The sequence below is a fragment of the Cherax quadricarinatus genome, chromosome 31 (genome assembly GCF_038502225.1).
Source record: "Cherax quadricarinatus isolate ZL_2023a chromosome 31, ASM3850222v1, whole genome shotgun sequence".
Classification (NCBI taxonomy): domain Eukaryota; kingdom Metazoa; phylum Arthropoda; class Malacostraca; order Decapoda; family Parastacidae; genus Cherax; species Cherax quadricarinatus.
The window spans coordinates 36,925,653-36,939,443 of record NC_091322.1 but is presented as its reverse complement, the minus strand read 5'-3'; the positions used below and the strand labels follow the sequence as shown (position 1 = coordinate 36,939,443).

The following is a 13,791-nucleotide window of genomic DNA, read 5'->3' as shown; positions in this document are numbered from 1 at the left end:
AGAGTGCAACTTCCCTTCTTGTAACTTATTTCACCCAGAAATGTTCACTCATCAATACATGAAAGAAAATGCTACAATGCATACTGCCAGGCACATCATCTAAAGGGGACTAGAAGACACAGACCAGCCAGACTATGGGAAACAAAAGAGAGGAGCCACAACCTCTCCAAGGACAGAGGTTTTTTAGGGCCAAGAGGGAAAAAAGACTGGCAAGAAATGACAATAATCCTACACCACCTGAAAACACTTCTGGAGCAGAGGCACGGACATTAGCCTGTACTCCAGAACAGATATTAGAGCCAGCAAATAAAACCCCACTAAATTCCACCAATACAATGACATTCGTCTTTGCAAACATACAGGGTCTAAAGCCGTCAAAAAACAACAAAATTCCTTGCATCAAGGGACTGCTAACGGAATCAAATGCAATGTTTGCAGCATTCACAGAGACCCACATAAAGGATCATTATGACAACGAAATATGGATCCCAGGTTATAACCTATTCCAATGCGACAGACTAAACAGGCAACAAGGGGGGGTTGGCCTGTATGTCACAGAGTCGCTCATTTGCACAGAACTACTAAACACCTCAAATGATGTAGGTGAAGTTTTGACGGTAAAGATTGAAAACCAAACCTTGTCATTGTGGTAGTATACAAGCCTCCAGATGCAACTTTCCAGCAATTCCAGGAGCAGCTTGAGAAAATTGACCACTGTCTGGAAAATCTCCCAACTCCTGCCCCAAACATCTTACTACTAGGAGATTTCAACTTGAGACACCTAAAATGGAATAGTATAGCAAACAATGTTTTAGCAGAGATCACCCCGGGAGGCAGCTCAGATGAAAATTCACACACACACACACACACACGAACTATTAAATCTCTGGACCAAAATCACCTTATCACCTTAAGTCAGCAAATAGTAGAGCCTACAAGACTAGAAAATATGCTCGACCTCATCTTCACCATGACGATCTGCTGGCGACATTGCAGACCTGGAGAGTGTACAAAGAACTTTCATAGCACACATAAGTACGACAAGGCACCTAAACTACTGGGAACGGTTGAAGGTCCTTGATCTGTATTCCTTCAAGCGCAGGTGAGAGAGATACATGATAATATACACTTGGAAGGTCCTGGAGGGATTGGTACCAAACCTGCACACGAAAATCACTCCCTGTGAAAGCAAAAGACTCGGCAGGAGATGCAACATTCTCCCAATGAAAAGCAGGGGCGCCATGAGTACAATGAGAGACAACACAATAAGTGTCTGGGGCCCAAGACTGTTCAATTGCCTCCCAGCATACATGAGGGGGATTACCAACAGACCCCTGTCTGTCTTCAAGAAGGCACTGGACAGGCACCTAAAGTCAGTACCTGACCAACCGGGCTGTGGTTTGTACATCAGCTTGTGTGTGGCCAGCATAACAGCCTGGTTGATCAGACCCTGATCCACCATGAGGCCTGGTCTCAGACTGGGTCACGGGGGCGTTGACCCCCAGTGTCCGTCTGTATGTCAGGACAGGCTAACTTGACCTTAGCTGCTTTCAGTGCTGCAACTGTTTCTTTTAATCCCTGGTTCTGCACAGACTTAGGCAAATTATCTATTACCCCAACTTCTGTCTTTTTCCTGTTTCCTAGACCAACAGTGATTCTGGCTAGGTCATATGTCTATTTACCAGAATTGTGGAAAAACCCAGCTATATCTAACTGTACTTTGGCATAGGGTTGTTTATTCAGTTTCTGCAAAACTGTTCTTCTTATGAAGGACCTTTGTGAGCCTTGATCAAATAGTGTTAGCACATTGGTTTTGTGTAATTTGTCAGCAATCAGTGTCTGATATATGCTGACATAATACCCCCTAGGGGTAAATTATTATTACTGTATTTACTTTCCAACCCGTTGCGAACTGGATACGACAGCTTCTCAAAACCTTGCCTGTAGGGGCGGCTGTGCAGGCGATGAGCTGTCTTACCAAGCTAAGTTCACCCTATATTTAATCTTTAACCTTAGCTGGTAAACCATTTCTCAACAGGGGCATTGACCCCCGAAACCCTCTCCACATAAACTCCAGGTAATACCCTTTCAAATTCATCCACTAACCTCTGCAACTTCTCTTCAGAATCTCCAAATCTTTATTCTAAATCAAAAGGGATAATAAAAAGAGCCAGATGTGAGTGTTGGGGAGGTGCACAATGCAACGAGTAAAATGAAAGGGGTAAAGCAGCAGAATAGAAAGAATTAAAATAGAGATGTTAAAAGCAGGTGAAGATAAAGTTTTAGAGTGGTTGGCTCTGGTGGCCTGGTGGTTAACGCTCTCGCTTCACACGGCGAGGGCCTGGGTTCGATTCCCAGCCAGAGTAGAAACATTGGGCGTGTTTCTTTCCACCTGTTGTCTATGTTCACCCATCAGTAAAATGGGTACCTGGATGTTAGTCGACTGGTGTGGGTCGCATCCTGGGACACTGACCTAATTTGCCCGAGATGCTCAGCATAACAAGTGGCTTTCTATGTAGTAGTATGTCATTGTTGTCAGGTAGGACTGTATACCATGTACATGTACTTGTAGTAAATAAAGAAAGGGATGGGGTGGGGTGGGTGAAGGTACTCAGGGATTGGCAAAGAGTATGCATTGTTCCTTTGCATAAGGGAAAATGAGATAAAAGAGTACAAGCAGGCTCCAATTTATAGTACTTCACTTTACAGTGTTTTTTAAGTACAGTTGACCTTTGAACAACATGGGTTTGAAATGCATGAGTCTAGTTAAATGATTTTTTCAATATACTGGAAAATTTTTTGGAGATTTGAGACCAAAAAAGTTAAGAAAAAGTTAGGTATGTCATGAATGCATAAAATATATATACACAGATACTAGTCTATTTTATCATTTACTACCATAAAATATACACAGATCTATTATAAAAAATTAAAGTTTATCAAAACTTGTGCACACAAGCAATTACAGATCATATATATTCATTAGTAGTAAAGAGGAATGTAAACATACATAAAGATCTAATGTTAACCCTTTGACTGTCGAGACCCCAAATCCTGAAGTCTCTCTGTGTCACAAATTAAACAAAAAAAGATATTTTTTCTTATGCAATGATAGAGAATGTTTTCCCAATGGTAATGACACCAAAAGTACAAAATTTGATGGAAAATTTACAGAATTACACTCATAAAGTTAGCGATCTCTGCAATATATACGCAATATATGCCCACTTTGAGCCCTATTTTCATTGTTCCAGTCAACCAAACTCATGGCTATTTCTTTAGAACTTCATTTGTTCTAGTGACCGAGTACAAGAAACTGCCCATTTACCAATTTCAACTACCCAATAAAGTGGTCAGAAATTGGAAATTTGGCCAATTTCATGCAAATTAAAAAAGATGCCAATTTCAAAATAGGGTCCAGGATAAACATTGCAGACATTTCTGGCACTAAAATAACATTTTCTCTGTTAATTAGTCACGTCTCCAGGCCCCTCTTATATTACTCTTGCTTTCTATTTTGAATTTTTATTCACACAAAAAATAGGAGTTACTGTTACGCAGACTACTTCATTATTGTAATAATTGTATAAATAATGTCAACCCATTTGTGACTGTGTATTAGACCAGCCAGTTGGACACATATTGGACGGTGACATCATTTGTTTACTCTTGAACATTAGCAAAAATCGAACATTTCCGCTACTTTGAGGTCAATTTCAAGGTCCTTTTCATTGTGAAACCAATCAAAATCATCTCTATTTCTGTAATATATCTTCCATTCTATCAAATGAGACCATGAAAACGAGAATACAACCATAAATACTATATGAAAATAGACCTCAAAGTCAGCATTTTAATCCAAAAGCACAGTCGGATTTTTTTTTCTCATTATGCACTGTGTGCTGCAGGGTTTTTTTATACTGGGCATACTGACCACACAGACCCATTCTCTCACATGTGGGCCTACCTGCTGTCTCCAGCTTGATTTGAAGCCACTAGAATTCTGCCGTTTTAATGTGTCAAAAACACTGGCTCGTAAGATGTATACAGCCTCTCCTCACATAGCGACGTACTCATTTACCAATGCCTCGGACTTACGACAGGCTCTCTGACCAGTATGCATGCCTAAATAATGTATACTAGAGCTGATTTTCTCTATTCTGTTTATTACATTATACAGTACACTACTGTATAAACATTTAAAAATATACCAGAAATGTTATAAATGGTGCAAAGGTGACATAAACCCGTAAACAGTCCAAACGTATACATGTATATACATTCTTATGGCTAGTGCCCCAAACGTAAATATATGTTTTAATTTTCCTGCCTCCAAATTTGGCATGATTGGCCTGAGATGCCTGGTCAGCACAGAATGGGTCTTAACACTCATTGTGCACCATATTAAAAAAATCTGGGATCACTTAGTACCTTGTGGGAGCACCAGTTATACTGAGCACCAGCTAGAGCAAACAGTGCAGCAAACACCAAGGATTCATATTACAGAATGGACATAAATTTGTTAGAAAGCATTCAGCGTAGGATGACTAAATTAATACATAGCATTAGAAATCTTACTTATGAAGAAAGACTGAAGACTCTTAAGTTACATTCACTTGTTAGACGAAGAATGAGGGGAGACCTGATCGAAGTGTATAAGTGGAAGATAGGTATTAATAAAGGGGATATTAATAAGGTCTTGAGGATATCTCTCCAAGAGAGAACCCGCAGTAATGGATTTAAATTAGATAAGTTTAGATTTAGAAAGGACACAGGAAAGTATTGGTTTGGAAATAGGGTAGCTGATGAGTGGAACAGTCTACCTAGTTGGGTTATTGAGGCTAGGACTTTGGGTAGTTTCAAATTTAGGTTGGATAAGTACATGAGTGGGAAGGGTTGGATTTGAGTGGGACTTGCACATCAGAGCTTATTTCTTGGGTAGCATTGAAAATTGGGTTGGTCAAATGTTTTGTTAGTGGGATGAATTGTAAAGGACCTGCCTAGTATGGGCCAACAGGTCTGCTGCAGTGTTCCTCCTTTCTTATGTTCTTATGTAATGTCATATTAACACTCCCCTTTTAAGAGGAAAGTAATGTTAACCCCAAGTTTAGGGTCTGTCTATCTGTCTCTGTCTATTTCTGTCTGGCTATATCTGTCTATGTGTATATCTGTCTCTATCTGTCTCTGTCTCTGTCTATCCGTCTCACAAGCACACACAAATACAATTATACATAGTGTAAATTACCTAGGATAACCTAAAAAATCCCAAGTCTATACTGTGTTTGTAGATATAATGCATATGAATACCTGTTGGTTCGCAGTGGCTCTCTCTGAGACAGAGAGACAAGCAGAGAGACGGAAAGAGACAAGCAGACAGAGAAATAAGACAGAGAAACAGATAATCAGAGATACAGGTCATCAAATGTCATCCCTTATCTCTACACCCTTGCTGGCACCCATCAAATGTCATAGCTTATCTCCTCTTATCTCTGCACTATCTCATCTCTGCACCCTCGCTGGCACCCATCAAATGTCATAGCTCATCTCCTCTTATCTCTGCACCTTGCTGGAGCCCATCAAATGTCATCTCATATTTGATCTTACACATTGCTTCAAGGGAATTCCTTCTTCCTTCTTCCTCCTCCTTCATCCTCCTTCTTCTATACTCCCATGTATCCAAAACATTGCTGGGACCTATAAATACTTTGTACATATTCCTAGACAATAGTAAATGACCAAGGCAGGTGTAAATGTCCACCTGTCAATGTGATTGTGACAATTTGAGTACAATTTCAGTACCTAATATTAGAGTCAGAACAAAGATTGGTTATGAAATGACAAGAACTACAATAAATTGTAATTATCAGAACATAAAAATTATATAAAATAATATAAAAATGAGAAAAAATGGTATATCGGCAACATTTCTGAAAGCGGCAGGACTCTATTTTGCCGTCAGGTGAGCATTAAGTGCCAACTTTGCAGCCTCATATCTCAGTAAGTACTGGCCCTATTTTTTTTTTTATTTTAATCCTATAACACTTAAAAAATGTGCTGTTTATTTTCATTAAAAAAATAATTTTTTTATTTTTCAAAATATTCGGGGCACTGGGGTAGTAAACATATATATACGTTTGGACCGTTTATAGGTTAAAACAATATCAAAGATAGTTGACACAAACCCACTACCATTACAGTATGCTCCTCACTTAGCGACGAATTCGTGGTCTTAGGAACGGAACTCCGTCATTAAATGAGGAGAGGCTGTATATACGACACCGACAGTCAAAGGGTTAAATCGTAAATAAATATGAATTTCTTTTTCACATTATCTCTTCATTTCTGATGTCTGGTGTTAGTAATACGTATAACATCTACAGTGTTGTGTATCATATAAGACAACGTTGATGTAGGTACTGACAGACAGACGATTCATCTTGTAAACAGACAACGTTAAATTTACGGTAATGATAAATACAGTACAGTACTGCAAACGTATTTTCTCTTCCTTATTATGTTAACATTTTTTTCTCTAGCTTACTTTATTGTAAGAATACAGTATATAATGCAAATAAAATACGAAATGTGTGTTAATGAACTGTTTATGTTATCGATAAGGCTTCTGGTCAACAGTAGATCATTAATAGTTTAGTTTTTGAGGAGTCAAAAGTTATACACAGATTTTCAACTGTACAGGAGGATGGGGGAGATGGGGAGGAACTCAGCTTCCCTAACTCCCACGTTGTCCAGGAGTTAACTGTATAACCATTCTTCATTTGTTCAGACTTCCTACAATAATATATTCACTACTCACTACTAAAGGTAGTAGGTTGGTAGACAGCAACCACCCACGGAAGTACTACCGTCCTGCCAGATGACTGTGAAACAGAAACCTGTAACTGTTTTGCATGATGGTAGGATTGCTGGTGTCTTTTTCTGTCTCATAAACATGCTAGATAACAGGGATATCTTGCTACTCCTACTTACACTTTGGTCACACTTCACAGACACGCACATGCATATATATACATATATATACATACATCTAGGTTTTTCTCCTTTTTATAATAGCTCTTGTTCTTCTTTATTTCTTCTATTGTCCATGGGGAAGTGGAAAAGAATCTTTCCTCCGTAAGCCATGCGTGTCGTATGAGGCGACTAAAATGCCGGGAGCGATGGGCTAGTAACCCCTTCTCCTGTAGACATTTACTAAAAAAGAGAAGAAAAACTTTATAAAACTGGGATGCTTCAATGTGCGTGGATGTAGTGCGGATGACAAGAAACAGATGATTGCTGATGTTATGAATGAAAAGAAGTTGGATGTCCTGGCCCTAAGTGAAACAAAGCTGAAGGGGGTAGGGGAGTTTCGGTGGGGGGAAATAAATGGGATTAAATCTGGAGTATCTGAGGGTTAGAGCTAAGGAACGGGTAGCAGTAATGTTTAAGGATCAGTTTTGGAAGGAGAAAAGAGAATATGAATGTGTAAATTCAAGGATTATGTGGATTAAAGTAAAGGTTGGATGCAAAAAGTGGGTCATAATAAGCATGTATGCACCTGGAGAAGAGAGGAATGTAGAGGAGAGAGAGAGATTTTGGGAGATGTTCAGTGAATGTATAGGAACCTTTGAACCAAGTGAGAGAGTAATTGTGGTAGGGGACCTGAATGCTAAAGTAGGAGAAACTTTTAGAGGGTGTGGTAGGTAAGTTTGGGGTGCCAGGTGTAAATGATAATGGGAGCCCTTTGATTGAACTTTGTATAGAAAGGGGTTTAGTTATAGGTAATACATATTTTAAGAAAAAGAGGATAAATAAGTATACAAAAAAATATAGGAAATGAGAGACTGGATATCAGATTAGATAGATGTAGTATGGAGGAAGTAAATACATTTAGATACGTATTTATTGGTAAAGGGTTCTATGGAAGACGGGATAAACCAAAGAAATGATGAAGGGGAAAAACTGAATGGTGCATCGATGCATCTGTGGAGACAAAGAACTTTATCCATGAAGGAAAAAGGGGGATTTAACCAGAGTATAGCAGTACCACCAGTGTTATATGGGTGTGACGCATGGGTTTTGAATGTTGCAGCGAGGAGGAGTCCAAAGGCAATAGAGATGTCATGTTCGAGGGCAATGTGTGGTGTGAACATTATGCAGAAAATATGCTGTTTGGAGATTAAGAGGTGTTGAGGTACCAAAAGTATAATTCAGAGGGCTAAGGAGGGGTTGTTGAGGTAGTTTGGATATTTAGAGAGGGTGGAGTAAAATAGGATAACTAGGAAGGTGCATAAACCTGGTGTGGAGGGGGAGAGGGGAAGTGGTCATCCTAGGAAAGGATGGAGAGGGTAAAGGAGGTTTTAAGTGCTAGGAGCTTGGAATCCAACAGGCATGTAAGAGCATGTTAGATAGCTATGGAGGCAAGTGGTTTTCATGATCTGACATGCTGTTGGAGTGTAAGCAAGGTCACATTTATGAAGGGATCCAGGAAAACGAGTCAGCCGGATCTGGCTCCTGGAAGTGAGATGTACAGTACCTGCTGCAGTTTGGAAGTTCATCTGAACTGTGATGTCAGTGCCCTTCTAACAAGACATGATTGAATAAGTGACAGTGAAAGTGTTTTTTTCTTTATCAGGTCACTCTGCCTCGGTGGGAGACAGCCAGAGTGGTAAAAAATATAAGACAACAAAGCTAGCCTTTACTTTACGGGACAATATTTTGCTACGGTAAGAGATCTAATTAAGAAATTATCAAGAAATGATTCAAGCTCCCACTTGAGCAATATGGCATCCAATTAAGGTTCACTTTACTAAGAGCTGGTGTTTTACACTATTTGTCAATAATTTGCCTGCCATTTTTAAGGTAAAAAGCAAATGAATAATAAGATGGCATGCAATATTACATTAAATTACCTGTTCATAAAATTCTTCCTTCCCAAATATTTCTAAAGGGCTGTGAGATTCTGGGATTAGTTCTTTTCCAAAAATTTCTCCATACTGAACTGAACCTGAAATGACAATTTTAAATAGATGTGAGTTGCATAAACATTTTTATCTCTTTTTTTTTTTTTTGTAAAATTTATACCTAGAAGCACACATTAATCAGTGATCATCCACTGAATGTTAAAAATACAGTAATGTATAGGTTATACATGTAAAAATATATACACAGAAGTACAGTATTTAAATTATATTTAGTATATATTATATAAATATATGTTGCATCAAGGATGAGGCTGGAAGTTGTGAGAATATCATATCTGAGACAGAGCTAAGGTAAGAATGTTAGGCGAAGAGAAATGAAGAATCAGACAACTATGCTGGATATGAGAGGCATAATTGAAGGAGCAGAAGATGATGTTCAGTGTTGTTATGCAAAAAGACTGAAAAAGAAAGAGGTTGATAAGAGGACATATAATTCCAGGGTGAATGGAAGAACATACAGTGGACATCAGAAGAAGAGTTGGAAAGAGAGGTGAAATGTGTTTCATGTTATAAGCTCGAACATCTAACAGGAATATGTGGATGAGTGTTATAGAAAGTGGTTCATGGTGCAACTGAAGGATAAGCATAGTAATACTGTATTTATAAAGAAATTCACTCTTGAGTTTAGGAAGTTTGAAGTACAGTGCCTACACTCTAAGTCATGTTAGAATGTTGTGGTTAAATGTTAACAAAGACACTTATAACACGGCCAAAAGAAAATAAAAAGATGTATTGCAATTGTAGAAAACTCTTAAATTATCAGCACACAGCTACACTGTTTTTACCATCTCCCAAAAACTAGCAAGATAAATATTCCCTTGAGGCCCATTATATCAAGTAAAGATAAGCCTCTTGACAAACTAGCTAAATTACTTGGAAATTTACTTTCTTACTATTTTTGGTAAATTTCAAATTCATATATGTATCATTCATTCACACGAGTTCATCAATAAAATAAAGTATTTTCAGTAGGGCAATACAAAAACGTTGAGTCTGGCTGGCGACTCACTTTTTACAAAGTCCCTGTTAATGGCAGTCTTAATTTTACAGAAAGCAAACCTGCTCAATACTAGTAAACTACTGCTTCACATTTCCAAAATCTTTGCACTCACTAGTAATACAATTCTACCAATGTTTTCCTTCAAAGATGAATTCTTTTGCCAGAAAAGTGGATGTAGTACAGGCAGCTCATTCTCACTAATTCTCACCAGCCTTTATATGCAATATTGTACTTGGCAAGTAATATATTACTAACTATCAAGTCTCAGGACACATAGTGCTGATACACTGACATTCTTACATTCTGGAAAGAGAGAGGGGGCCATTTAATACTTTCTTGGAAATTTTAACCAACCTCATTCCCAGCATTAAACTTAGCCAGGAAAAAATGGAAGATTATTCTTGAACATTAAAATGGTATAAAATACCGACAGGTTGTTAGGTAAGACACATATGGAACAGTTAGGTATCTTAATTTCGAAACGTTTCGCCTACACAGTAGGCTTCTTCAGTCGAGTACAGAAAAGTTGATAGAAGCAGAAGAGACTTGAAGACGATGTAATCAGTCAATCACCCTTAAAGTTTTGAGGTGGTCAGTCCCTCAGTCTGGAGAAGAGCATTATTCCATAGTCTGGAACAATAGATACCTAAGATACCTAACTGTTGCATATGTGTCTTACCTAACAAGATTATTCTTCCTGAATATCAGAGGAGAAACTATCATTAAAATTTACAAACATCATGATGGACTGTACTATTAAGCCCATAGCACTGTCACTCTAAACACCTTTTTTTATTTTTATTATCACACTGGCCGATTCCCACCAAGGCAGGGTGGCCCGAAAAAGAAAAACTTTCACCATCATTCACTCCATCACTGTCTTGCCAGAAGGGTGCTTTACACTACAGTTTTTAAACTGCAACATTAACACCCCTCCTTCAGAGTGCAGGCACTGTACTTCCCATCTCCAGGACTCAAGTCCGGCCTGCCGGTTTCCCTGAACCCCTTCATAAATGTTACTTTGCTCACACTCCAACAGCACGTCAAGTATTAAAAACCATTTGTCTCCATTCACTCCTATCAAACACGCTCACGCATGCCTGCTGGAAGTCCAAGCCCCTCGCACACAAAACCTCCTTTACCCCCTCTCTCCAACCTTTCCTAGGCCGACCCCTACCCCGCCTTCCTTCCACTACAGACTGATACACTCTTGAAGTCATTCTGTTTCGCTCCATTCTCTCTACATGTCCGAACCACCTCAACAGCCCTTCCTCAGCCCTCTGGACAACAGTTTTGGTAATCCCGCACCTCCTCCTAACTTCCAAACTACGAATTCTCTGCATTATATTCACACCACACATTGCCCTCAGACATGACATCTCCACTGCCTCCAGCCTTCTTCTCGCTGCAACATTCACCACCCATGCTTCACACCCATATAAGAGCGTTGGTAAAACTATACTCTCATACATTCCCCTCTTTGCCTCCAAGGACAAAGTTCTTTGTCTCCACAGACTCCTAAGTGCACCACTCACTCTTTTCCCCTCATCAATTCTATGATTCACCTCATCTTTCATAGACCCATCCGCTGACACGTCCACTCCCAAATATCTGAATACATTCACCTCCTCCATACTCTCCCCCTCCAATCTGATATTCAATCTTTCATCACCTAATCTTTTTGTTATCCTCATAACCTTACTCTTTCCTGTATTCACCTTTAATTTTCTTCTTTTGCACACCCTACCAAATTCATCCACCAATCTCTGCAATTTCTCTTCAGAATCTCCCAAGAGCACAGTGTCATCAGCAAAGAGCAGCTGTGACAACTCCCACTTTATGTGTGATTCTTTATCTTTTAACTCCACGCCTCTTGCCAAGACCCTCGCATTTACTTCTCTTACAACCCCATCTATAAATATATTAAACAACCACGGTGACACCTATGAGTATGAAAGTGAAGATAAGGAATTTCTGCAAGTTGTCTGAAATCCTAGCTAGAATCCTAAATCTATAATTTTCAGGGTAAGGTTCAACAAATGCTTTGTGCCTGGAGTCGAGGCATATCTCAAATCTATGAGGTTACTTGTAAAAGCCTTACTCCTACTGTAATAATAATAATACATTCAAATTAAGCACTAAACCCTACTCCTACTGTAGATAACCCACACACACCTACCTCCCAGGCTTATTGTAACCCTGCATTAAGATGAAAGCTTTTGTTTCACTAGATGATGTGCATACTACAGCCCCTAGACAAGGCATGATTGCTGGCTTCAAAAGGTAAAACATATACAACTTGCATTTTCTGCTGTATTTTAAAAAAGATTAAAAGTGAACATAAAGTATATTTGGAGAAATGCTGAAAAGAATACAAGATTGCAAAGCATCAAAAATATTGAAGAAACATTTGATGAGCACAGGCAGTCCACAATCTATTTTTAAAGAAGTTATGGATAGAAGCAGAGTATGACCTGAGGAGAAAATGAAGATTGTTAAGCTTTCCTGTTATATTTAAGTAAAGTTTTTGCAATATGTAATAGGAAGATGCTTAGGACCTGCTCTCCTCACATGACAAAGAGCTGGCCAATAAAGAAATTGAGGATATGATGAATGATTGAAAGTAAAATAATGACATCCCTGTTCAAGATTAAGATAAATTAACTCTGAAAAAACTGTGAGCTTTCAAGTATGTTGTAAGCAACATTATGAATACAGTTTTGAGTTGGATCCAGTGATGATGCATATCAACTTCAAGAGAAAACTGGAGCATATGTTTCTGCACTACAATGAGGAACACCAATACCTGCCTGCAGTAAAGCTGGCATATATCACAATTTTTTCAAGCAAAATCCTCATCAACAAAATTCACTGCCTCCAGTCCCACCACAGCAGCACCTTCAACTGCCATCTCAACCACTACCATAGCCACAATTTCTGCCACCACCTCAGTGGCCACCATAGCAACAACTGTAGCCACCAAAGGAATCATCCTAAAGCCTTCATCAACTGCACTTTTATTTAATAAATGTTGCACATGACACTATTCTTCACTGGCCCTCATAACAAATACAGTTATAACTAAGACCAGGGGTGTACCACAGTATCAGCATTGCTATGCATGGGTACTGGCTAATTTTTATGGCATTGGTATCAGTATCTATTACGTATCAGTATCTATTACGTATCAGTACCTGTTACGTATCAGTATCTATTATGTATCAGTATCAATACCAGCTTCAGTGGGTATCAGCAAAGTATTGGCATCAGCAAAAAACCTGGCATTGATTGTTCCCTCCTTAACTAAGACCATAGCAGATGTACCTCTTTCATTATAAGCAGAATACCTTTAAATCTTACTATACAGTACATACAGTGGACCCCCGCATACCGTTGGCATCACATAACATTAAATCCGCATACCGCTACATTTTATTGCCATGATTTTGCCTCGCATACCGCTAAAAAACCCGCTCAACGCTGTTCGTCCGAGACGCGTCTAATGTGCGCCCTTAGCCAGCCTCACATGTTCCACCGGTGGCATTGTTTACCAGCCAGCCTCCGCGGTAACATCCAAGCATACAATCGGAACATTTCGTATTATTACAGTGTTTCTGGTGATTTTATCTGCAAAATAAGTGACCATGGGCCCCAAGAAAGCTTCTAGTGCCAACCCTACAGGAATAAGGGTGAGAATTACTATAGAGATGAAGAAAGAGATCATTGATAAGTATGAAAGTGGAGTGCATGTCTCCGAGCTGGCCAGGTTGTATAGTAAACCCCAATCAACCATCGCTACTATTGTGGGCA

At 39.1% G+C, this 13,791-nt stretch overlaps 1 protein-coding gene across 8 annotated transcripts in view; it reads right to left on the bottom strand.

Moving 5' to 3' along the window:
- LOC128697002 (E3 ubiquitin-protein ligase RNF103) overlaps nt 1-13,791 on the bottom strand; it is a 55,784-nt gene that overhangs the window by 26,457 nt on the left and 15,536 nt on the right. For all 8 annotated transcript variants that reach the window (XM_070090375.1, XM_053788503.2, XM_070090378.1 and 5 more), the window contains one exon: nt 8,910-9,004. In XM_070090375.1, the coding sequence (XP_069946476.1) occupies nt 8,910-9,004 (95 nt within the window). Of the gene's footprint in view, nt 1-8,909; nt 9,005-13,791 lie in introns of those variants that run through there.